The following is a 27,116-nucleotide window of genomic DNA, read 5'->3' as shown; positions in this document are numbered from 1 at the left end:
TGCCTGGTGCCCATGGGGGCCTCCTGGCTGCCTGGAAGTCCTACCCCCCCTGCCTCTCCTTGGGCAGTGGAGGGCGTGTGGGATGGGGTGGAAGGACTGAAGCAGCATCAAGTAAGTTTCTTCTCACCTCCATGCTTCTGACACTGTCATCTGCCTTTTCCTCCTGGTTGATACACTGAATTTTAGCAAAATCAAAGCCTGAGTTGAAAGCTTCCCATAGAACCTCAGATCTCCTCCTCTCTTCTTTCTTGGGTCTTGATTTTTTTTTTTCCTAGTAGAAAAAGGGAAAGCAAGCAGACACAAGTATCTAAGGCACTAAGAATCTCTCAGCTCAGCCCCAGACAAGCTGCAGGAGTGCCCAGGCCTCTGGCCAACCCACAAGTCTAGGGAGAGGGGTGGAGGTTAAATAGGGACTCCTTCCCTGGGGGCAGAACAGCGCTCCTGAAGCAGATGGCCAGGTGTTTTGTTCATTTTCCTGCAGGGGTGGGGGGAGGAAGGAGCTCTAGGGGTCGCCAGCTGGACACCTTGGAAGCAGTTACCGTCCTTCCCCTCCTCTCGCTCAGGGCTGAACCTGTGCTCACCCGCATAAAGGAGAACCGGAAGCGGATCATCTCCCCCTCCTTTGACAACATCAAATATGACAACTTTGAGATAGAAGAGTACCCGCTGGCCGCCCAGGGCTTTGACTGGGAGCTGTGGTGTCGTTACCTGAACCCTCCCAAGGCCTGGTGGAAGCTGGAGAATTCGACCGCCCCAATCAGGTAAAGCATCTTTCCCTGTGGCTCTCTCTGCCTTGTCTTCCAGGCAGGGACTCGCCTCCCAGCTCAACCTTGTTCCCCAAACTCCAGCCCCACTGTGGGATGATGGGGTGGGGGGTGGGGCCGGAAGGGAATTACAGATGAGCCCTTCCAAAAGGACTATGGCACCAGCATCCATTCAGAGGCTCAGAGTTATTCATTTGCACACATGGTGATGGGACACCCACCGGGTACCAGCTGCGGTGCCGGGTGCTGGGGGTCCAGAGGGATTAAGACTCAGTTCCTGCCCCCAAAAGCCTGAAGTCTAGTGAAAACAGACAAAATAATTGGAAGAACAAATTGTTGCTGGAGGAAACTGCATGGAAAGTGGGGAGAATCTTTTTCAGAGACTAACATTTGCACTTGTTTTTAAGTGCATAGAGGAGATTGCCAGCTGGGGCAGGGACCTTCGTACGTGAAGAAGCAGAGTAAGTTTGTGGACACAGAGGAGGTTTAAAGGGACCTTTGGGAGGAGGACCATGAGGAGGCAGCCTCAGGCAATGAGGCTGGAGGGGCAGAGAGGCAAGACCAGACCTCACAGCGCCTTGTATGCCTTGCTGATATTCAAGTTAATCCCGTAGGACTCAGTCAAAAGTGGCTTCAAACTGCATTTTAAAGATTCCGAACTCTTTCTGCCTTTGCCACTGCCTTCACAGACACCCAAATGACTCCACTGTTCAGCCTCTGTTCCATGGGTCAGGACTCCTGAAACAGCCACCCCACTAGCCCTTATTTCTGTCTGGTTAATCACAGATCAGGTGCCTTTATGCTCTCTGCAAAGTCCTGCTCGTTAAACACACAGATGGCACCAGAGGTGGCCTAGGGGACAATTCTTGGAATGAAAGAGGAGATTAGAAACTGATGTTGCTTTGTATTACATGAGGGAGAAAGATTATGAAAAATTTAATTGAAAGTGGGTGGTTAATATCTGAGATCACATCTTTCCTTGCCAGAAAACAAACCATAGTCCTATTTATAACAAGGTGAAAGAGAACCACATAGCTTTCCTGCAGTTACCCCTGTTACCCACCTGTTAGCCCCTGCCACAATTTTGTGTTGTTAAATATATGTTTGGAGGTCACTGTGTGCAAGGGTCTCTTACACACACAGTCTCATTTGCTCCTCATTATAACCTTTTGACAGCTCATTGGGCCATCCCTGTTTCACAAGATGAGGACAGCCCATAAGATGGACAAAGGAGAATGTCCCTGCCACACAGGCTGTGGGCAGTGGAGCCAGGATCCAAACCTAGGTTGGCTAGATTCCACATCTAGTTGTCATCCACATAGATTCCCACTGTTGAGCTCATAACTGCCATGGTTGAATTCTGCCCCTAGGTGAGCTGAATGCTACTGGAAGGAAGTATACTGTCATACATGGAGTGTTCTTGCAGAAGACTGCACTGATATCCGCTGCTTTGTTCTGCTCATCTTGAAATGTGTCAGCCTGGTCATAGTAAACCTAATTCTAGGTCCTTGACAAAGAATAGGATCTCAAAGTTTTCATTACCTAACTTTTGTCAAAAACTTGGCTGAGAGAAAATTATAGTCATGGAAGGTTTTTGGAAAAACAATACTGACTTAATCCTAGATGAATACAACCTCATAGAAAACTGTGGGTTATACAAATATACCTTGCCCACTTTGGCTCCTATTTCCTTGGAGCTGTACATCAGTGCTTTGTCCATATGACGTAAGCTATCAAAAGAGCCCAGAGGTATCTTCTATTGCATTCTAAAGTGACATTTTGAGATGGTTGTTCACTATGTCCCAGAGTGACCTCTAAGAATACTGACATGAGAAATTTCTTTCAAACTGACTGCTACTCAAGGAAAATCTTGTTATCCTCAAGGAATTAGTGTGATATTTTCACATGGGAGCAATACATCTTATTCCTAAGACATGTTTGTTCATTTTCACGTTGGCTGCCAGGAAGCGCAGTGCCCAGTTTTGTGGGTCTACTTTAATTTTTTTTAAGTTTATTTATTTTTGAGAGAGAGATAGAGAGAGTGAGCGAGGGAGGGTCAGAGAGAGAGGGAGAGAATCCCAAGCAGGCTCCACTGCCAGCACGGAACCTGAGGTGGGGCTCGAACCCACAAACCGTGAGATCATGACCTGAGCCAAAATTAAGAGTCGGATGCTTTACCAACTGAGCCATTCAGGTGCCCCCATGGGTCTACTTTAAAACCTGTGAAGGAGGACCTAACACTGTACATGCATCCTGACTGGCTCCTAATTTGTTGTGAACTCTTGGTCTTTTCAGACATTTATGTATTTTGTATTTCAATGTATTGGACATTTTTTTCATAAGCTCTTTCTGATCTTTTTTGGGAATGAGGTAAGGTAGAAATCAATAACACTTCCAGGCTGACTGGGTCTACTTCATACCCTAGCTGGTTAATAAGTAATAGACTGCCTGAGGTGGCCTGTGCTCATTCCACAGTAATTGTTTTAGATTCTGCTGTTTCCCTGAGTGGGTTCGGCCAAATGGGGAAGGCCCCTTCCTGCAGGTCTTGGAGCACCATGTGGAAATACTCAACATTTCAGGAACGTCGAGGGAAAGGTTGAGACCTCACTCTGCTCACTCTTCTGGACTGATGTTTTTAAATCACCATGAATTCATGGAGGGGATTCTCCAGACTTCTTCATTGTACAAGTGCATCTTTTTAAATTATTTTTAAAGTAACAATTCTGTCCCACAAGTTTTCAAGGTTTTACATTATTTAATTTAATCCTTATGAGGCTCTAGTTGATTCTATTTCATGGATATGGAATCGGAGACTCAGAGAGGCTAGGGAACTTTTCTCAGTGACACACAGCCAGGAGGGAATTTTTCCCATAGCACACACCTCCAAGGCCAGGGTCAAAGCATCCTCCACTACAGCAGGATCTCCGCCTGCTTTAGGAGTAGTGGATTGAAGTAGATTGTCCTCCCTGGCTTCCTGTGGTCTGTGGAAGGTGAGCCCATCCAGAACAAAATGCTGTGATTTAAAAGGAGGGGGGCCAGGGACCCGAAGGCACCAGTCCCTGCCTGAGCAGCCTCCTGCATCAACACTGTCTAAAGAAATGGCCTGCAAAATAGCTGTTTCTCCACCTTGATGAGTTTCCAATTTCAAAGATGGGTCCATTTGCATGTGACTGACAGTTTTCTCATCACTGAGGATTCATCATTTCTCTTTTTCTTTCTCTTCCCCTCCAAATCCTTCAGCCACCAGCTGATAAGATGCTATATACAAGGGCTAGAAATGGTAGCAGTGTGCAGTGGAACAATTCAAAGTCATTTGTGTAAGCTAATGCTCTCAGCAGAGAGGCAGTCCACATGTGCTCATGCTGATTCTCCTAATACGAATCACTCCTAGCAAAGTCCTGTGCTTCAGTGAGTGCCTTTACACGGCCTATGAACCCTGAGCCCACACTGTCACTAAGGAAAGACCTTCCAGCTCCTGGACCAATTGGCTCAGGCCTAAGACCCAATTGCTCAGGCCTAAGACCCAGGCCATGTACTAAACCCTACCTGTTGGTTATCTCCCTCCAGTGTCCCACAGGCACCTTCAGATCTGTTTTCCCAGTAGGGAATGCTTCTTCCTTCTGAAGCCAGCTTCTCCATGGCCCACATCGATGGGTGGTCCCCACTCCACCATCATGCAAACCACAAAGCCAGCGGGCATCCAGAGTCCTCCCACCCTCCCTCTCTCTCTCTCTCTCACCCGTTCACCTGTTTCTAAGTTCTGTTGATTTACATTAACATGTGTCCTTAAACTGTCTGTCCATTCCTGATACACTGGTCAAGGGCCTCATCATTTCTCACAGGACATAGCAACAAGCTTCCCAACTGGATTCCTCCGTTTTCACCCTATCACCCCACAGCTGCTGCAGGATTCCTTTTAAAGCACAGATCTGTTTGTTCTCCATATTTAAGAGTCTGGGTGGGTTTTTTGTTTGTTTTTGTTTTTTCGGGGGGGAGGCTCTCTTTTTCTTTGTTCTTTTGTTTCTTAAATTCCATGTATGAGTGAAATCATATGGTATCTGTCTTTCTCTGGCTGACTTATTTCTGCTCCTACCAAAGTCGGATTAAAATTCCTCACTGACACTCCTCTACCTCCAGGTAAAATGCAAATCATTTACCGTGCTGTCCAAAGCCCCAGGTAATCTTTCTAAGTGAACCAAGGTTAACACGCAGGACCCAAGTTGGGGAAGGGTGAGGGAGGTAGCATGGGTACCCAGGTAGAAACAAGACTGGTTGTGCAGCTCAGAGCTCAGGCATCGGGGAAGCTACAAAAGCAGACATGCAGCCTGGGCCCGCAGACTGAGTACTCGGTCTCTGGGCTAACACACCATGCAAGTGCCACCTGGAATGATGGCAGGCCCTGAGGTGGGGAGCTACCCACGGCCACCTTGAGGAAACAGCCTCTCTACAGCCTCTGGTGAAGGTGAGCGTGGGAGGGGCCTGCAGAGAACAAGGCCCACTCCAGCTCAGCAGCAAAAGAAGGAAGAGGAACAGATCCTTCTGGTAGGAAGGCACCACCGCTCTGACTCCTCTGGCAGCCCCTCTGCTAACTGCTGGCCCATCTCTCCTCACCCCTGTAGGAGCCCTGCCCTCATTGGCTGCTTTATTGTGGACCGGCAGTACTTCCAGGAGATCGGCTTACTGGACGAGGGCATGGAGGTCTATGGAGGCGAGAATGTCGAGCTGGGGATCAGGGTAAGCAAGGTTTCTCACCCAGAGGGCTTGGCTCAGCTCCCCAAAAGGTGAATGAGCTTAGGAGGTGGAGAAATGGGGCTCCAGGTTGCTGACTGTCTAGTCCTTAACCTTACTTCGTGTGTGTGATCAGGGCTGCTTGAGGACGGGATAGAGACGCAAGAGGGGACCTATAGAATTTGCAGGAAGAAAAAGACTTCAGAAACTGCTTTGGCTAGAGCCGGGGACATGGGAGAATAGAGCTCCCAACTATGGGAACAACCTCTTTGTTAAAACCGAACATAGGCTCCTCAGGGCTGAGCAGAAGTGTGCTCCAGGAAGAGACCTGCATGCATTGAGGGTGGCGGTACCAGAGTGACCCTTAGAGTCACCTCCCCTTGGAATTTCTCACTCTCATATTCTCTGCCTCCTCCTCAGCAGTCCAGAGAACTTTCCTAAAGACTTTATCAAGAGAGAGCTCCAGGGAAATAAAACTCATGAGCTATAGAGAGCAAAACACAGCCAGGCTCACTCCATTCTGTTTTCTGATGTCACCATGTGCTGGTCAGACACTCAGACCTATTCAGACCACTCTTCAGAGGTAGCCACCATCCTTCCCCAAAATAGAGGGTCTTTTGCAGCTATTGACATATGGTGTGAATGCACAATAGGCATCATTTTAATTTCTCATCCCATGGGAATGTTTCCTAGGCTCCGGCTCTTTTTCCTGGGCCCATGAAAAGATAACTCCAAAATGATACCTCCCCCATCATGTCTGAGGGACACATTCGGTGCCCTGGTGGTTGGCAAGAATGTAATAATGGAGACAATGAAGGACCTCATCCTAGAGGGAAGCCCACCTTTCTGTCTAGGCCGTGGTCCTACCCTCACAAAAGAAAAACAGTATTCAAGCTGTGGCTTATCCCTACAGTGGTCCCCATTGTCCTCTCCATGGGCATTGTAATTGAAGCAGCCTGACACATCCATGTGGGACAGCCCTTGGAGAGGACCTTGTTTCTGCTAGAGTTCATGGCCATCATCCAAGATATTCCTCATCACTGCCAGCTCTCCATGCAAACCACCCCAGCATCCAGCTCATTCCTACTAATGACCCACTCTTGGCCTTGTGGCTTCAGTGTCTGTATTTCCAGTTCTCAGTCAGGACTCCAGCTTGGACACACCCTCCTCTTACCTCTAACTTCCTTAGTCCTCCCATCCCCACTGGGCAAGTCATCTGACCCTGAACAGACCTTGCCCTGCCCTGAAGGGAGACTGGGCATCTCTGCTGAGCATCTCACAACATCTCCAATGGTCTGACCAGCACTGTGTGGGCTTGACTTACTGCCCAGCCTTAATCCTAAGGCTCTGACGACTGGCAGCAGGAGCAGCCTATCTGCAGCTGAGCTTAGAAAACACTTCTAGACACTTGAATTCACTGAAATCCAGAGAGATTGCTTTGAAGGCAGTCAAAATGCATGGGCTTCGTAGGGAGCTAATATATTCATAGAGGACAGCGCCTGCGTTATCACCCTCCCTCCTCCAGCTCTCCCTACATCAGTCGTTTATTCACCATTTGTGTCCTCACCATCTCAGTTCCGCACCACTCCCAAATAAATGGTCGTCCCCAAACATACTATTTTTCACAAGGAGCTGCTGCCAGGAATTGGCGGAGCAGGTGGGGCCCCCTCCAGTATGTGTGCTCTCCGGGTAGAGATGCTTGAGGACTCAGAGAGGAAGTAGATGTGTGAGGTCTTCCCAGAGACTGAGCTCACATGTATGTGGGACAGTCGTGGGGTGGTGGGAGGCTTCTGGCTTTTCCTCGCCCAGATTATAAAGCTGTTCTGGAGTGTGGGCTTGGGTGAGGCTTTCAAAAAGTGTTTAAATTATGGGGGTTTGTGTTCAGGGTGTAAAACGTTGCCTGGCTTTTCTTCTTCTCTGTCTCTTCCCTCCCACTTGACAGAGACGAAATGTCATTGTAGTTGAAGGAAAGGTGTTTTTAAAAGCACGGACTGGGGGTGCCTGGGTGGCTCAGTCGGTTAAGCGTCCGACTTCACCTCGGGTCACGATCTCACGGTTCGTGAGTTCGAGCCCCGCGTCGGGCTCTGTGCTGACAGCTCAGAGCCTGGAGCCTGTTTCAGATTCTGTGTCTCCCTCTCTCTGACCCTCCCCTGTTCATGCTCTGTCTCTCTCTGTGTCAAAAATAAATAAACATTAAAAAAAATAATAAAAATAAAATTAAAAAATTAAAAAAAATAAAAGCACGGACTGAATGGCCTGTTGGCCGACAGAGCTGAGAACAGAAGGAGAGGCTAGTTCATTTGAATTCCAGTTACCCACCCCCCGCCACTGCCAAAATAGATTTTAATGTTTTGTGTGGTTATTAGTGTCTTCCTTTCATGTATTAGGAGTTCGCATCCCAGTGCCTCGCTTTCATCATCTGGGATCTCCACAGGAGTGTTTGTAAAAAGGAGAGATGTTGCTTTTCTCATTTCTTTGATTCAAAGGCAACATATTCAAAGTCCTTGCCCATTCGGAACACAGAAAGAGTTGTTTGCACAATTATTCGCTACCTGCTCTGGCACCTAACCGTGCCATCTATCTATATCCCTAAAAAGTAGTTGTTATTATAATACCCCTTTTATTCAGATGAGAAAATTGTGAAATTAAAGAGTTTACATGTGTTCTCAAAGTCATATAGCTTAGAAGAGGTAGAGAAAAGATTTAACCCCAGATCTTTATGATTAGAAAGCCTAGATAGATATTCCATAGTGAGGGAGGCCTGGGTAGCTCAACTGGTTAAGCGTCCAATTCTTGATTTCAGCTAAGGTCATGATCTTATGGTTTGTAAGATCAAGCCCCACGTCAGGCTCTGTGCTGAGCTGAGTGTGGAGCCTGCTTAAGATTCTCTCTCTCCCTCTCACTCTCTGCCCCTTCCCCACTCGTCCATGCATGATCGCTCTCTCTCAAAATAATTTTTTTTTTAAAGATATACCACAGTGATCTAGGGATAAAAGTCTTTTGAGCATACCCCCAAAAGTATTACAGTGTCCATGCAGTAATTTCCTTCTACTCTATTCAGTCATATCTACTGAATGCCTTTTTCTTTTTTTGTATTTGTTTCCAATAATGCCCCCTTTTTTTCTGATTTCTAATTCCACAACTCAGTGGGAAAAAAAAGAAGGGAGTTACTGTGGGCAAGCAGATGAAAACAAGCAATAAGAGCTGACACAGAATAAAAGGCAGAAAGATTGTATAGGCGATGGCTATAAAGATGCTAAAGTATAAGTAGAAAGCATTCAAGAAGTGGTAAGGAATTAGAAATTGTTAGCGACACTCATAAATTCAATGGACTCCCCTCAAAAATATGTTGAAGTTCTAACCCTCTGTACCTGTGAATATGATCTCATTTGGAAATAGGTCTTGGCCAATGTAATCAGGTGAACATGAGGTCATACTGGGTTGTGGTGGCCCTAATCCAATACGACTGGTGGTTTTGGAAGGGATATTTGGACACAGATAGGCACAGAGGGAGGATGACCACGTGAAGATAGAAGCACGGATTGGAGTAATGTCAGGGAATGCCTGGGGCCACCAGAAGCTGGAAGAGGCAAGGAAGGATCCTGTCCTAAGGCTTTGGAGAGAGTATGGCCCTGTCAATGCCTGTTTTCAGACTTCTAGCCTCCAGAGCTATGAGAGAATAAATCTGTGGTTTTAGGAGATCCAACTTGTGCTTTGTTATAACACAAGGAAATTAAAGTGTGAGTGAAAATAGGTAGGAACCTAGAGAAAGTCTGCATCTACTATATTTGAAGAACCTGGTGACTTTAGGTTTATGATTTCCCAATTTCACAGAGTACAGAGGACATTATACAAAGCCTAAGGGTTTCCCAGCTTGAAGAGTCTAATAAAATAACCCCCCAGCCCCGACCTCACCTCCCATAAAACTGGTCACTCCAAAGGCCTATTAGCTCAGTATAAAGATGAGCTAGAAATACTCCCATCCTCACCCCCAGTGATAGAGTGAAAATTGCCTATCTCAATTTTCTGCTGGGAAGAGAGGAAGAATTCTCCTCTGTGAGTTTCTCCCTTGGATTTATAACATAAAATCAAAATACTTCATGATCCAGAAAAATCTCAAGAGTAGAATTTAACTTAAAGTTGTTGGAAGTTCTTAAGCATCTGCAAAAATGTATACAAACCCTCTCTGGGGAAAGACCCTTTTAACCCAGGCCATAAAACTTCCCACAGCCAGAGTTTCAAGGAATAGGAGTTCATCTTTTTTAAAAAACCACAAATGAACAAGGGGAAAAGAAAGCGCCAAGAGCAAACACCAGCAAAAGCATTGGACAGCCAAATTTGTTCTATAAAATCTTCAAGTATTGACTTTATCAGACTCAGGGTATGAAACAAGTTGTATACTAGTTTTAAATAAATCGGAAATTGGAGATATAAATAAGAAGAAAGAGACTATGAACAAGACTCATCATATTGGGATAAAAATAGAATTTTAAACATAAATATAAAAATGGAAATTAAAAGTTTAATGGGTGGATTAAATCATGCAGATGGATATTATTAAAGGAAAAAATAGTAAACTGGGAAATATACCTAAAAAGATTATTCAAAATCATCCCAGGAATACAAAGAAGAAAATACGAAAAAAAAAAAAAAAAAAAAAGATTGAAAGACAGGTAGAATTGAGGGGAAAGATCTAATATCTTAGAATTCCAGAAGGAGATAATAAAAAGTGAGGATTAGGAAAAAGCAATTATTTTAAGAGATAATGACTAAGAATGTACCCAAGCTGGTAAAAGACACCAGCCCTCAGATTCAGGAAGTCGGCCTGTCCAAAGTAAGATAAATACAAATATATCCACACTTAGACATGTCATAGTGAATGCCAGAAACAAAGAGATCTGTTAGCAGCCAGAGAAAAAAGATAGACTACTGAAAAATTAATGATAATTAGAGTAACAGTTGACTTTTCAGTGGCAATAATGGAATCCAGAAGACGATGAGATAATATCTTAAATATTCTGAAAGAAAATAATTGTGTCTTTTATATATATAAAGGAAAGTCATTTTATGAAACACAAAAACTGTAAGAGTTTGCCACTAATAGATCCTCACTAAAATAAATTACAAAGGATACACTTCAAGCATAAGGAACATGACCCCAGAAGGAAATTTGAGGTGAAAGAAGAATATTTAGCTCAAAAAGTAGAAAATATATGAGGAAATATAAAGACACGTTGTTGGTAAGTAACACTATAGTAATGTTTTATGGGATTATTAAAACTACAATGTGTGATGACAATTGCCAATAAATTGGGAGGGGGTGATTGTAATGAAAGTGTTCTCAAGTGCCTATATGTTAATGAGGGTGGAAGGGATATGAGTTGACTTCCACTTTTGATGAAGTGAGCACATTAAAATTTCTAGGGAAGCCATGAGAATCATAGATAAAGAAAGTATAACTTCCAAAGAAGTAGAGGGGACAAATGAAATATGAAAATGGTAAGAAGGGGAGAAATAGAAAGGATGAGAAAACATAGATGATAGAAATAAATCCAAATATATGAGTAAATACAGTAAGTTTACATGGACTAAGTTAAATGACATTTTAAAATTAGATTTTTTAAGTTATCTGTTGGCTATTTATAAGAAACATGTCTGAAATGTAATAATATAGAAAGGTTAAATCTAAATGGATAGAAAAACTCATGACAGGCAAATGCCAATGAAAAGAAAGTTGATATAGTTATATTAATATTAGAAAAAATACTATTACCACATGTTTTAGTACAAATAAAGGTTTCTACAATGTGCAGTTCATCAGAATATATAACAATTATAAGCTTTTATGCACCTAATTTCACAACCTTGATTTATATAAAGTAAAAGTTGACAGAATTACAAGGAGACATCGACAGCTCCAGTAATGTAGTGGAATATTTTAATACATTTCGCCAAGGAACTGATAGACCAACACAATAGTTTGAATCTAATGGGCATATAGAGAACGCTGCATCTAACAATTACAAGATTCAACAAATTTCAAGGATTAACATTATATAGAACATGTTCTCTGACTACGATGGAATTCAATTAGAAACCCACAACTAAAAGGTATAGACAAAAGCCATATTTTTGGAAATGATGAAACATTTCTAAACGCATAGGTCATAAAAGAAATTATACTGGAAATTTGAGAATATTTTAAAACGAGTATACCAAATATGCTCCATTTTACATTATATTAAATACAGCTAAAACAGCACTTAAGTTGTAAATTAAAACAGTATGGTATTGGCATAAAATCAGACACATAAGTCAATGGAACAAAATGGAGAGCCCAGAAATAAACTCACACATATATGGTCAATTAACTTACAACAAAGGAGCCAAGAATACACAACAGGGATAGGACAGTCTCCTCAATAAATGGTATTGGGAAAACTGGGCAGTCACATGCAAAAATTGGACCACTTTCTTACACCATACACAAAAAATAATTCAAAATGGTTTAAAGACTTGAATGTTAGACCTGAAACCATAAAACCCATAGAAAATGTAGATAGTAAGCTCCTTAACATAAATCTTGGTGATGATTTTTGAATCTGACATGAAAAGTAAAAGCAGCAAAAAGCAGAAATAAACAAGTGCAACTACACCAAACTCAAAAGAGTCAGCACAGGAAAGGAAACCCATCAACAAAATGAAGTCCACCTACTGAATGGGAGAAAATATTTGCCAATAATATAACTGATAAGAGATTAATATCCAAGATATATAAAGAATCCATGCAATGTGGTAGCAAAAGAACCCAAACAATCCTGTTTAAAAATAGGCAGAATATCTAAATAAACATCTTTCTAAAGAAGATATACAGATGGCCAACGGGTACATGAAAAGATGCTCAACAACACTAATCATCAGGGAAATGTAAATCAAGACCACAATAAGATATCACCTCACACCTGTTAGAATGGCTATTATCAAAACGACAAGAGATAACAAGTGTTGGCAAGGATGTGGAGGAAAGAGAAGAGTCTTTGTAATGACCAAAAGCACAATGACTTGGATCTCTTCTAGGGCGGAACATCCAGGCAGATCCCTGGGTTTAGAGCACAAAAACGTACAGCACAATTACTGGTGCTTAATAACAGGCCTGAGTCATAAAGAAAAGCCTAAATTGTATTCTAAATTGTATTCAGAATACAACAGGCACTCTGTTCAATACAACAGAAAGAGCATACACATGTTTAAAAATTTCTTTAGAAAATGTAAAGCCAGTTAAATTTCTAATATTGGAAGAGACAGTTCCTCAGTTATGTGAAACTGACATAGGGAAACATCTGGAAGCCTAGCCTGTTTATTATTCTTTGAAACTAAATTTTTTTTAAATGTTTATTTATTTTGAGAGACAGAAACAGAGACAGTGTGTGAATGAGAGAGAGAGGGATTGAGAATCTCAAACAGGCTCCACACTTTCAGCGCAGAGCCTGACATGGGACATAATAACATGAACTGTGAGATCATGACCTGAACTGAAATCCGGAGTCCAACGTTTAATGGACTGAGACACCCAGGTGCCCCTGAAATTAAATTCTTCAATGTAAGTAACAGCTATCTCCACCTTTATGGGATGGAAACCATAGAAGTAGGAAAGGCAGAGAAAGAATGCTACCACAACTATGCCAATTCCCTTCTGAGTGTCCAGGGCAGAGGCAATCTGAGGAAAGAGAGCTCTCCTCTCCATCTTGCCCTAGCTGTAGACGACTATACTGGATTGAGCTCTCTGGAACGTAGCACAGAGAAGAGAGTCTTCCAGATAGGACTATGTTGGACACCCACTTAGACATACTTGCCAGTCACCAACTCCTTATCTGGATGTCTAAGCTTTCCTCACTTCGGGTTTCTTATTGGCATTTTAGACTCTCATCTTAGAATATTCATTATTGTCATTCTCTTTAAAATATGGTCTACTATTGTAATGCCTGTTGAACAGCTTTTTCATCCTCTAGGCTAACTGACCTCTTACCATCTGCTCCAAAGCCGGGATCATTGCCTTTATTCCGTCTGAACCAGATTACCCAAACCCTCGTGACAGCCTTGCCTCTTTTAACTACTCTTGCTTAACCTCATCTTAAGGTCTAGCTGAGTGTAGCATCTCTCCCTGTGAATTACCCTGCCTCTTCTCCCTGTGTAACTGAGCAAAATCTAGGACAATAAGAGATCCAGTGGACTGACTCCATTTGTTGGCCTTTGGATCACCAAGGAATCGATCAAGGTCCTCCTTATTTGGGTATCCTTATTTAATAGCTTAATAAAACAAATTTGCATTGGAGATTTCTCAGTACTTCAGACAGTGCCTTTATTCTATTTCTGTGACATCTTTTTATTGCCCTTGTCTATCAGTTTTCATGCCCACTTTTAAACCTTCTTTCTTAGCCAAGAAGCATCTAGTATCTCTCTATACCCTAAGAAAATGCCAATGGCTATTCCACAGGGCATGTGGGATGAACACAAACAAAGAAGGTTATAGACACAGCATAGTCACCAGGTTTCAAAAATTCCTTAGTCCCTGGACTAGGTTCATCTCTGGTTTCTATAATCAACTAAGAAACAATGGCAATGCCTTTGCTATGTGTTTTCAAAATTCTTTCCCTATAATTATCCTATTTACTGAACACAGCAATCGAGTGTTATTGGCAAGCCACATGATATTTTTCAAGTGCTGTAAGATTAGGGGCTCCTGGGTGGCTCAGTTGGTTAAGTGTCTCTCTCTTGATTTCAGCTCAGGTCATGATCTCATGGTCATTCAATCAAGCCCCGTGTCAGCCTCCATGCTGAGCATGGAGCCTGTTAAGATTTTCTCTCTCCCTCTCCTTCTGCCTTTCTCCAACTTGTATGCACATGCGCGCTCTCTCTCTCTCAAAATAAATAAGTGAAAGTGTTATAAGATTGAAAATATTTATGTGGTCAAAAAAGTAAATTCTTATACTTTATTACCTCTTTATTATAATCATTATTTAACAAAGATAGCAAAAAAAATCAATGTAAGTACTTTGTAAACTATAAAAGGCTCTATACAAAACTTACAATTGCATTATACATGTAGATATATATGTTACATTAATATGCTACCATACAGTTTATTTAGTGCTTTATTTATTTTCTTTTTTTTTTAATTTTTTTTTCAACGTTTTTTAATTTATTTTTGGGACAGAGAGAGACAGAGCATGAACGGGGGAGGGGCAGAGAGAGAGGGAGACACAGAATCGGAAACAGGCTCCAGGCTCCGAGCCATCAGCCCAGAGCCTGACGCGGGGCTCGAACTCACGGACCGCGAGATCGTGACCTGGCTGAAGTCGGACGCTTAACCGACTGCGCCACCCAGGCGCCCCATAGTGCTCTATTTTTTAAAAACATGCTTTAATTTATGTTATATAGTCCTACTGAGCTATTTATTTGGATAACACTCAAGAATCTAGGTCTTAAGCAAAGAAAACTGAATCAGGCTAACTTAAAGAGAAATGGAATTTATTGGAGGGTCATTGGATATCTCAAAGAATTAATAAGAACTCTATAGATGCAGATTCAGAAAACAAGAAAAAAACCAAGAGAGACTAGACAGCAGGAACCATAGCCAAAACCAACTGGTAAGAATAGTATATTTAGGACTGACTCTACTGCCATGACTAGGTGGCCCTGCCACTGGATACTGGGCACCATTGCTTGGGTCTTGGTGACATTTACCAAGATTCAAAGTCCTTAGTGAGAGCATACAGTTGGCTAAACCTAGATTATATGCTTATGCTTCCAAGGACAGGGGCAGATCATATATGCCTCCTTTCAGCTTCCTTAGGCTCAAGAACTACATATGATGTGGTCCCTTATATAGCAAGGGAATTTAGAACCTGAGTTCAAAAGTCCTCAACAGCAAGTCGTCTGATATCTAGGTTACTATGCTCCATGTTACAGGTAGTTTATCAGAAATGGGATCTAAAGCAAAAACAAAAACACCTCTTTATCATGGACAATTTCAAACATATGCAAAAATAGAGAGAATGGTATAATAAATTGCCATGCAGCCATCACCCCATTTCAATGGTGTCAGTGGACAGATAATTTGGTTTTAATCTCTACTCTTATGCAATCCTCCCCCAACTTGTTATTTTCAACCAAATCCAAGAGATTGTATCATCAAAAAATATTTCAATATGCATCTAAAATAGATAAGGACTTTTTAAAGAATACCATTTTTAGTTCTAAAGGTGTTGAAAAGAATTCCCTAGTACCATCAAGTATTATTGGTGTTCAAATTTCCTTCATTGTCTCATCATTTTTTGTTTTTCAAACAAAAAATATCATTTGCATGAATTAAAATTCAGTTGTTTAATATGTCCTTTAAGTGTCTATTAATCTACTGAATTTCTCTCTCCATCTTTTTCCCCCCTTGTAGTTTATTTTTAAAGAGATCAGGTCATTTGTCCTATAGAGACTCCCACAGTCCAGATTTTCCCTATTGAATCCCCCTGGTGTCATTTAGCATGTCTTTCCACCCGTATATGTCTTCTAAATTGGTAGTTAGATCCGGGGATGTAGGTTCAGTTTTGTAGCAAAAATAGGTCATAGGCAGTATGTGTGTGCTTCCATCGTGAGGTACAGAACGTCTAGTGGTCTCCCCATTTGTGATGTTAGCACTCTTTGCTGAATGTTGCCTAGATCCAATAATTCATTAGAGGTTGCAAAACGGTGATATTTTTATTTTTTCCTTCCTCATTTAATACCTGGAATAACTATATATATATAATTTATAGTTATATATAGTTATTTATATATATATATAGTTATTCATAGTTATATACAAATATATAATGTAATTGTATTTGAGTATGGTTGACATACAATACTACATTGGTTTCAGGTATACCACATAGTGATTCAACAAATTTACACATTATGTTGTGTTCACCACAGCATAGCTACCATCTGTCCTGACACACTACTGTTACAATATCATTGACTGTATTCCTTATGCTGTGCCTTTTATTCTTGTGATTTATATAAAGAGACGTTTATAATCATCCACTTTTTGGTTGCCTAGAAATATGATAAAGTTCATTTGGAAAAATCAGAATAAATAATTTTATAACAGCTTTCAAAATAATGATTTGATTCTGTACCATCTTCCAAAGGGAACCAATTATTCCTTTTTAGTATTATGAACTTACAGATTTAAGTTTTGATGTATTTTAATTTATTACATTTAATATCCCTACTGATTTGCATATTTTCACCTTTGGCCATTGAGAGCCTCTGACATTGGTTCCTGAGTCCCTTTGTTTCTTTAATGGCTTCCCTGCCATCAAGATGTTCCAGGTTCATCTATACATTTCCTATTCCACACCTATAACCAGCCATTTCCCTAAGGAGCCCAGCTTTCTTTTAATGAGAAATGGTACTTGAAATCACAATCTGGGCACTAGAGGTGCTCATTGCTACTGGGTTGGTTCATGTTTCTAGGTCTTTTAAGTAGTCAGAGCTAGAAGTTATTATTTTTGTAGAGATAAAATTTTCTAGGCATTCATTATGATCTTTCTGATTCAAATGTAGGACTACTGAGTTTTTACTTCACCTTATCAATCTTTCCTCTTTATTTCCCTTCTCCCATGTCAAAAATTCTTATTCTTAATGACACCAACACAATTGTTTATTTTATTCCCCAGTATGCACACAACTGTCTCAGAATACTAATAACAACCCTATCACCCTCAATATGATTGCTAAAAACAGTCTAAATTTTTTGTCTTTATTTCTGTTGTTTATATTCCACCAGAGATATACAGTCAAATTACTGTGATTTGAAGTCATCTAGAATAGTTCCCCTCTGTGTTATTATTGCCAACCTAACAAACTGGTTCATTTCTTTCATTTGGCTTTTGATTTTTAGGAATTGTTGTTCATATTTAATTTTTTATAATTATGTAAATATTTACATAATCTCAAAGTCAAATCCACAAAAATCAAGTATATTCAGAAAAGTCTACCTTTTATCACTGTCCTCTCCATCTTGTGTTCTTACTACCTCTAACATAAACATTTTGTTTGTTCATTTTACTTTACACATCAAAAACATCTAAGGAAATACATGTATATATTCACATCTCCTCATTCGTAGATAAATGGTAGTACACTGTCTACACTTTTCAGTACTGTATTTTTAAAAATATATGTATATTTTTCTGAAGATCATTTTATAATAGAATAGATTATTCCTTATTGCTTTTTTATAGCTACATAGTACTCCAATGTATGCAATGCTCCATAGTCATTTCTGCCACTTTCCTTTTGAGGGCATAGTGCTATAATTCATAGTCTTGTGCATGCATTTTTTTCATATTTTACTGGGTTATTGTGTGAACAGATTCCTGAAAGCATAATTGTGAGGTCAAAGGGCAAATGTGTATGTAATTTTGCTAGGCTATCATCAAATATCCCTCCAGAGGGGTGGGTAGTACTTTTTCCACCAGAAACAATGAAGAGTTCCTTGGAGTCAACCAACAAAGTATGTTGTGAACTATTTGGGTTTTTGCCAATCTTCCAGATGAGAAATGGCTTTCAGAGTAGTTTCAATTTGCATTTCTCTTATTAAGAGCTAAGTTGAACAGCTTTTCATATGATTAAAACCGTTTGCATTTTTTTCTGTGAGCTTTTCATATCTTTGGCCTATTTTCCTATAGGATTGTTAGTCTTTTCTCTATTTTTAGAACTTCTTTACACATTAGGGATGTTAATAGTCTGCCTATCATATAAATTGCCAATAATTTCTCCCTGTTCATTACTTGTCTTTTGATTTTGCTTCTGGCGTTTTGTTTTTGTTTGTTTGTTTGTTTGTTTGTTTTTTGTGTGTGTATACTTGTTTTGTTGTTGCTGCTGCCATGCAAAGCCTTTTTTCCTTTCTTTTCTTTCCTTTTTTTTTTTTTTTTAACGTAAGCAAATGTATCTTTTTCCTTCTTGCTTTCAGAGTTTAGTCATAGGAAAACTTGCCCACTATCAGATCACAAGGAAATTCATCTATGTTTTCTTCCAATATTTGTGTAACTGTATTTTTCACAATTTTTTCATTTCTTTTTTTTTTTAATTATTTAAACCCTAGTAAGTTAACAGTACAATATGTTTCAGGAATAGAATTCAGTAGATTCTTCACTTACATACAATACCCAGTGCTCATCACAACAAGTGCCCTCCTTAATCCCCATCACCCATCTAGCCCATCTCCTACCCACCTCCCTCCCATCAACCCTCAGTTTGTTCTCTGTCATTAAGAGTCTCTTGTGGTTTGTTTCCCTTTCTCCTCTTCCCCCCACTTGTCATATGTTCATCTGTTTTGTTTCTGAAATTCCACAAATGAGTGAAATCATATATTTGTCTTTCCCTGATTGACTTACTTCGCTTAGCATGATACACTCTAGCTCCATCCATGTCATTGCAAATGGTTTGATCTGATTCATTTAGACCTGGTATTGATGTATGGTGTGAGGAATGGACCCAAGTGTCTTAGTTCTCAACATGGTCAACCAGTTATTCTAATACCTTCTATTTAAAATGCCATCTTTTCCTCACTGGTTTGCAGTAGTACCTTTATCAAACATTCAGTTGCCACATATATTTGAATCTGTTTCTGGATTTTATGTTCTATTTCCATTGATTTATTGGTATATTTATGTACTGATATCACAGAGTTTCAATTATATATAGACTTTGTATTATGTCTGTAAGTCTAACCTTAAAAATGTTTTAAGTTATGTTTGTGAGTTGGATTCTGGCTTACCAACTGTGTGTTATGGGGATCTTGGATTCAAAGGAGAAGATCCTTAAGAGACAAACAATGTCATCATTCCTTCTTTCCTGAACAGACTTTAAAATGCTCACTATCAGGATTTATGGCTACTTAACTTTCATATTGATGCTTAGAACCTAGTATGTGCTCAATGAACAGGTTTTGAAATTGAAGGACAAATATAAGAGAATATATTCTATATAACTGAAAAGGTCAGAACTATGACCTTCTGAGGTGGGGTAGAAGTTGTAAGGACATTATCAATTCAATGTAAGTAACCAGGATTAGAGTCACTTAAAAAAAAAAGGGGGAGCAATGCCTAATAGAATGAGCTCCTTATAATATGACATGAACATCACCACCTGTTGGTATCACTGTAAAGATAGATGGGATTTATGACCATAATACTAGTGTTAATAGTGATGCAGCAATAACTATATGTGAGCCATTGTCCTAAGTGATTTATGTGTATTAACTCCTTTAATCCTTGCAGCAACCTTGAGATGCAAATATTACTATTCTCCCCACTTACAGGTAGATACACTGAAGCACAGAGCAGGGATGTAACTTGCCCTAGGTTACATGACTGATAAATGGAAAAACAGATTTGAACCCATGAAGAATGGCTTCAGCAGCCATTATGCCTTATGTAGGTAGGCACTGTCTAGTAGCCTTCAGTGAGAAATCTGACAAAATTTCTCTCAAATTTCTTGTAGGTTAATTTTTTGTTTTTTATTCATTCATGCATTCACTCTTCATACATCCACTTGCCAGGTGCCGGGAAACTAGAGGTGAATGGCACAGACCCTGCCTTTGAGTGGCTCTCAGTCTAGCAGTAAAGACAAACCCACCTTACCATTTTCTAAGTATTAGTCTTATAGAAAATTATAGGAAGTGTCATGAACTTAAACAGGATGCGTTGACTCCTTCCTCCATTTTGACTCCAAGGACTTCTGTGTTCTTTGATCCACCAATGGTAACTATAGTAAGTATACAACCCAGAAAACCTGATCACTCTGTCTTGTGATATTCTTTTTTTTTTTTTTTTTTTGAGAGAGAAAGAGAGAGAGAGAGAGAGAGAGAGAATGAATGCTGAGCATGCACGAGCTGGGGAGAGAGGGGGAGGGAGAGAGAGAGAGAATCTTAAGCAGGTGCCACACCCAGCATGGAGCCTGATCCAGGGCTCCAACTGCAAAATCATGACCTGAAATGAAATCAAGAGTCAGACACTTAACTGAGTGAGCTACCCTGGTGCCCCTGTCTTGTGATAATCCTAAAATTATTTTTTTAAACAAAAAATATAAACTATTATTATTTTGCCAAACCATGAGTAAAGATAATCAACACAAAGATAATCAACACAAACTGAATATGGTAAAAAATGTAAAAACTAAAAAATGGATTGAAGAAATAAATAGTAACATAATTCATATCTGCAAAATTTGATTCAAGAAAACCAAACTTGGTTGAAATAACGATGACAAATGAAAACCCTGACAGATTGTAAAATGTGATGTGTATAATAAAAAAAAGTACTGATATTCATATGTCAGTTATTAAATCAATGCAAAAAAAATTAATCTGAATGAAAATAATTCTGGAAAAAATAAAACTGGAAAATGAGTATAAAAGGAAATATATTTTAATCATATCAAAAATTAACCAAGAGGATTAAATTGCTTTAGTGACATTTATTCCAAAAAATACCTTCTGGATAAAAATTCATTACGGTGAACATACTCCGCATTAAAGTACTAAGTAAGGCACACCTGTCTCAGAATCAAAACGGCAAGGATGAAAGATCTTGTGTAACAGTAGCACCAGGAGTGAGCGACCCCTCTCCCTGTGGGAGCTAGGTGAGGCTTAGCAGTGGAGGCATTTATGCGGGACCCCAGAGAAAGGGTGTGCGTTTTCAGGCAGGGAAGGGGACTATGGGTGCTACAGAGAATGGGGGTGACAGGTACAGTGACAGCGGGGAAAACACATGACCCCGGCTGACCCCTCAGGCTGGGAAGTAGGGGTCTGTAACCAGGCATGGGGCCGAAACGGAGAGTCAGAGACGGGGAAGACAGAGCTATCACATGGAGAGAAAAATTGGTCATTCATTGGCAGTCCAGAAGGCAATCCAAAATGTCCAGCATTTTCCTTGGTGACTTAAGTGAAAGGAAAAAAGTGTGCTTATGGCAGATGACCTGGAGCTGAGAGGTTCCACACAAACATTTACTTGGTTACCAACATCGGCCTTCTAGTTCTGGAACATCTGCGATTTGGTTGGTGACAAACTCTTGGGCAACAGGAGAAAGTTATGATTTCCTAAAGCAGATCCACATTCCACAGCTGGTAGCAGTAGTTGCCAACAATATGGAGGATGGTGATAATACGAATAATGAGAACTTCCATTTATTATATGCGATTGGCTCATCACTCTGTATATATTATCTCATTAATTTTTGTATGAGCCGCGTGAGGTCTGCATGCTTATCCCCATTCTGTGAATTAGGAACCTGGAGGATAAAACAGGATAAAATATCTCCCCGAATCGCTCAAGCTTAGAACTAGCCTGAGTGGCTTCAAGACCTTCTCATTGTATCATGATGCTTCTCTGCCTCTGCCTTCAGGATTCAGCCATGGCATACATTTTAATTTCCGCATTTGGCCAGCTTTGGAAAATGGTACTGCTTTGGAAAATGACCACAGTACTGTTCTAGGGCTTGATGACATAGCCCAAATCCCTGATGGGTGGGAAAGTACTGGGTCAGAAAGTACTACACAGTGTCTTTACTGGAGGTCACAGCAGACTTCTAAACTGGAGGGGTGACAGAGACAAGAACTGAGCCAAAATCCAGAGTCCAGAGAGTCAGAAAAGGAGTACATGGAGGAGCTGCCAAATGAGAGGAACCAGAAAACAGACAGGAAGTCAGAAATCTGTGTTCAGGAAGCCAGAGACACGGAGGAGGAAGAGAAAGCAAAGAACGGTCTGTCTGTAGCAACTGCCTAGAACAGGCATCACCATTATTTGAGACTTTTACAAAATAGATCTTTGGTTAAAGGGCTACAGACGTCGCCAAAATTACCAGTGACAGAGGTCTGGGTGGGCTAATGGGTGCTTGCTAAGCCTACTATGCTGAAGCATATGACAGACTATATGGTTCTCCCTGGAGGCCACGCCTCAGAGGTCTTAGTAATCTCAGCTCACTGCTAACATCAGGGCTGTTCTCACCCAGCCACAAGGAGGATATTAAAAAACACAGGCTCCCACAGTTTCAAGTAAATCAACTCATCTGCCAGCACAGCCAGAGAGCCTTGAGAAGGAAGAGAAAGGGTGTGGGCACCAGAATTCCCTGCTCAGCTGAGAAGGTCTCAGGAAACCGCCAGATGCAACATCTCATAGAAAAGCTGTGCATAGATTCTCTTACCTCCCATCCCTGGAGACCGAGAAAATGAAACACCTTAAATTGGATTTTTCTCTGGTTACTTCTAAACATTATGGTTGATCTAAGCCAGCTGGAGCTAGAGTTCAGAATAATCTGAGAACTTGGAATCACACATCCACGTGCACGTGTGTGTGTGTGTGCACACGCGCATGCACTTGAGGTGAGGCAGTGAGCCCTGCCACTGTTTTATATCATTTTGTCATGAATTGGAATCTGCTTTGGCATTGTCCTTCAGCCACTGTCACGGGGTAAAGCCTTTAGAAGGCTGACAGTTGTCAGTGGAATAAGAATTCATCCGTGCAGTCTTCTGAGGCCAAGGACTTCAAAAGACACCAAACACAGGTTTCCACTTTGCAGGCTTTTATACTTCCTAACGGAATTTTCCCAGTGACTCAAAGCTTTAGCTAAGGCACTGTCCACATGTTCCCTTAGCACTGTGTTGGATGCTAATAATAGTTTGAGTGATAGTTGGAGGTCAAGACCTAGCCTTTTCTGATCTTTATAAATGAGTTATTAAAAGTCTGACAAAGATGGCATTGAGTGAAGCCAAGATGATGGGAGATTTGGGGGTACCATTTACTAGGAAAGGGGCATTCCGGATAGAGAATTGGTTTAAAGGGGAAAATGGGGCATGTTTGATATTGTAAATAACAAAGGAAACAACCAAAAAGCTTGCGTTATTCATGCGTCTATCCATTCATACAGTGAGCATTTCTTATGCCATTTGTGTTATGTGCTTGGTGGTAGGGTACAGGAAAATGGAGTGCCTGGATCCTGACTTCAACAGGAAGCCAGCACTGTGTAAAACAGAAGCCTTGGAGGGGAGATGGGGCTCAGGTGCCCTCCGTGTGCCCACTCAAGGCAAGAGGATGGAGGAGCCCAGTGATGATGAAGTCTGAACTGAAACGAGATTTTGGAATTGACCATGGGCATTGAGTAGGGGGTGGGTGACAGGGTGGTGCCCATAGTTACAGGGAGGAATCAGCCAGATAGAGAAAAGCTGGATTGGTGGAAAATAAGAGATGCCAGGGGAAGACAGTGTTTCAGGAGTGCCATAGCTAAGCTAAGAGGAATATTAATGATAATAGCTGCTGTCTTTTGAACACTTCATTTGTGCTTCGTACACTTATTTAATACTAGACACTGTGCTGTGCTAAGTACTAGGTACACAGAGATGAGCAGGATAGCCTAGGCCTTACCACCATAGCACCTCCATTCTAGTGAATTTTGTGCTGTCATTTACGCCTCCTGAGAACCACGAGAGGCTAGAATTATTATCCTCCTTTTACAGAAGAGAACACAGAAGCTTAGAGCAGTTGAGTCACCTGCCTAGGTCCCACAGGGAAAGGGTGGTGGAGCTTGGATTTGAAGATGGTTCTGTCTGATGCCAATGCCTCTAAGCCCCCATCTTGTACTAAGAGAATGTGAGCAGAGAAAGGGCATATGGATGCAGCTGGAAGGCGGCCTTTGAGGGGACAGGTGGAGTCAAGGGTGGCTATAGGAGACAGACTCCAAAGGGCTATGGAGGGAGTGGATGGAAACTGGTAAGAGGCAGGGAGGTTAGAGATTTTATGTGACCATGAATGGAGGGAGAGGGTAACCTAGTGTTTGCACGTAGGCAGAAGCCAAGCGCCAGTGCCCTCGGGCAGTATGGACTTGACCTTAGGAGAGTGGTTGAAATTTTCATTTCCTTCTGGGCGGTTGGCTATATCTAGCCCTGCTGTGCTGGAATGTGTGCCACCAGGTGTGGCCTCCTGGCACCCATGGGGCCTGAAATGTCCAGGGCCCTTGAGGTCTGAGCAACCTGGGGCCTGTGAGGCCTAAACCCCAGGATTTGGGGTCTCCCTTGCTTGCAGTGTGCATACATGAGGGAAGCTTAGTACACCGTGCAGCCCAGAACCAGTGACTCTGCCATGCCCAGTGGCCAGACGGCATCTGAAAATATAGAGAAGAAGGCGTCTTTGCCATAGCACGTTATCTTTAGCACACCAGCCATGAGTGACTCTGCAATTACAAACCAGCCGCTGAACAGAGGCAGTTTAACAGTACATTGTAAAAGTTTTACGGTTAGTAACGATAAGTGCAAAATTAATCCCTAAAGAACAAAGCAATTAAAAAAGTACATAATGAAGCAATTAGCTAGAAATGGTGGGGAGCAAGAAAGGGAGAACGCCCACGGACAATTTTACTCTGGAAGGGACTTCACACTTACGTTTTTTTAATCGTGTTCGATGAGGGAGCCGTAGAAGAGTGAGATTCATAAGATGCATAGAAAAGGTAACAATTGATAAAGGGTTTTGAGATTTAAACTGAAGGAAATTTTTACCTTCTTAAAAAGTTGGGACCAAGGAGGAAAAGAGCTATAAAGGCCATTATTGGGATAATTAATGAAATTTTATTATAGGTTGTGGATTAGATAAATAGTAATGTATCAGTGTTTAATTTCCTGGTATGGGGGAAAAAGAAAAATAAAAGAGAAAAAAAAAACCAAACCTTGGGAGCCAGCAATGTATGTTAAAGCTCCGGAGAGTCATTCGTTCCTGCCCCCCCAACTCCCCGCCTGTTCTTTTCTGTGTTTTGTTTTTGTTTTAGCCCAGTCTCTGTGCAATTTTGTATCAGACCCTGGAAGGTAGCCTTGCTGCCACCATTACATTGTAGCTTGACTTTTCCAGGAAGGGACCATCAGCTGAGACCAAACTCAGTCCCTCAGAATGACAGATAGCAAGTGAGCCGGGGCTCCTCTCCCTCCTCCTGCTCCCCCTCCTCTTTGTCCTCCTCTTCCAGACACTGTTGTGTTCTTTTGATGAGACCTGATCTTCATAAATCTGCAATTGCAGAAGGGGAATTCAGAGACATCTACTCCCATTACAAATGCTCTTTACTTTGTAAAGCGATGCAAGAGGCAGGATACAGATAAGTATCCAGTGCTTGTGAGTGACTCTTTACAGAAATTACCCTTACACACAAGTTTTGCTATCAAGCAAAACTTCCCGAACATAAAGTCAGTCCTGAAGACAGAGTTAACCCCTGCTGTAAACTACCCCAGGAAACAACATTTACTCCCAGAGATCCTGACTCTAAGTGTGTGCTGTCTGTCTAGCTGTGGAAAGTTCAAGGGACCGGCCCCGGTCCCTGTCCTTGCTTGCTGCAGGACCCGGCAGGTGCTGGAACCGCGGATGTGCTGTGCCCCTACCGTATTCATTATGCCTGCTTCGGATACTGCTCGTCAGTGACTTGTGTAATTTTCTGCACTGCATTGTAGCGATGGAAAGAAATCCTGAAGTAGGGGAGAGAAAACATGAATCATGATTTCAAGAGAGTTGCTTTTCTTGGATTTCAGCATTTCTGAAATCAAGTCATGCCCTATGAACTTAGCATATATAAATAAATAATAAATATCTAAGCAAATTACAATTTATCCCAACCAGAACAGTTTTGAGAATGAAAGTACTACCAGCAGTTACACTGGAACAACAGGTAAAAACCAATATTATCAGGGGCAAACCAGGACATATGGTCACTCGACTTATACTTTGATGTGTGCATTTAATGCAGTTCTCTCCTTTCACATCGCTAGGTGGCTGTTGTATGTGTCATTGGGCCTACAGTGTTTGACATTGGACATACAGTGTTTGAAAATAAGCACAGCCCCTTCCCTCTTAGAGCTAATGGCATAATAGCACAGACAGCTGATAAAAGAGAACACAGAATAAATATACAGTTACAAATTTCAGTAAGTGCTATTCTGTTAATCAACTTGGGCTGCCATAACAGAATGCCAAGGTGGCTTCAACAATGCAAATTTATTTTTTCGCTATTCTGGAAGCTAGAAGTCTGAGATCAGGACTCCTGCATGGTCGGGTTCTGGTAAGACTTCTCTTCCTGACTTGTAAACGACCACCTTCTCACTGTGTCCTTACATGGTACAGAGAGTGTTCTAATGTCTCTTTGTCTTCTTATAAGGATACCAGTTCTGTCTGATCAGGGTTCCACCCTTATGACCTCATTTAACTTAATCACCTCCTTAAAAGGCTCTATTCCAATATAGTCACATGGGGGAGTTAGGGCTTCAGGATATGAATTTGGTGGAGCGGGACACAATTCCGTCCCTAGCAAGTGCTATGGCAAAAAAACACAGAATGTAAGTTCCACAAAGTCAGGGATTTTGTATGTATTTTTCAGTGACAAAATGCCCATCTCGTACAACAGTGCCTGGCACAGAGTGGGTAGTCAATAAATGATTGTTGAATTGAACTAAAGCAGAGAAGGGACATGATCTGATTCATAGTTGTAGAAGGATTGCAGGGCAACAAGGATTGAAGGAAAGAGACTTTAGGAGGCTGTTGATAGGGTTGTCTG

General features: G+C 41.3%; 1 protein-coding gene across 3 annotated transcripts in view; it reads left to right on the top strand.

The window, feature by feature from the left end:
• GALNT18 (polypeptide N-acetylgalactosaminyltransferase 18) overlaps window positions 1–27,116 on the top strand; it is a 351,823-nt gene that overhangs the window by 251,996 nt on the left and 72,711 nt on the right. For all 3 annotated transcript variants that reach the window (XM_058688252.1, XM_058688250.1, XM_058688253.1), the window contains exons 5-6: window positions 564–761; window positions 5,384–5,498. In XM_058688252.1, the coding sequence (XP_058544235.1) occupies window positions 564–761; window positions 5,384–5,498 (313 nt within the window). The remainder of the gene's footprint in view (window positions 1–563; window positions 762–5,383; window positions 5,499–27,116) is intronic.

The sequence above is a fragment of the Neofelis nebulosa genome, chromosome 10 (genome assembly GCF_028018385.1).
Source record: "Neofelis nebulosa isolate mNeoNeb1 chromosome 10, mNeoNeb1.pri, whole genome shotgun sequence".
NCBI classification, from domain to species: Eukaryota; Metazoa; Chordata; class Mammalia; order Carnivora; family Felidae; genus Neofelis; species Neofelis nebulosa.
The sequence above is the reverse complement of the archived record's forward strand: the minus strand, read 5'-3'. Positions and strand labels throughout refer to the sequence as shown.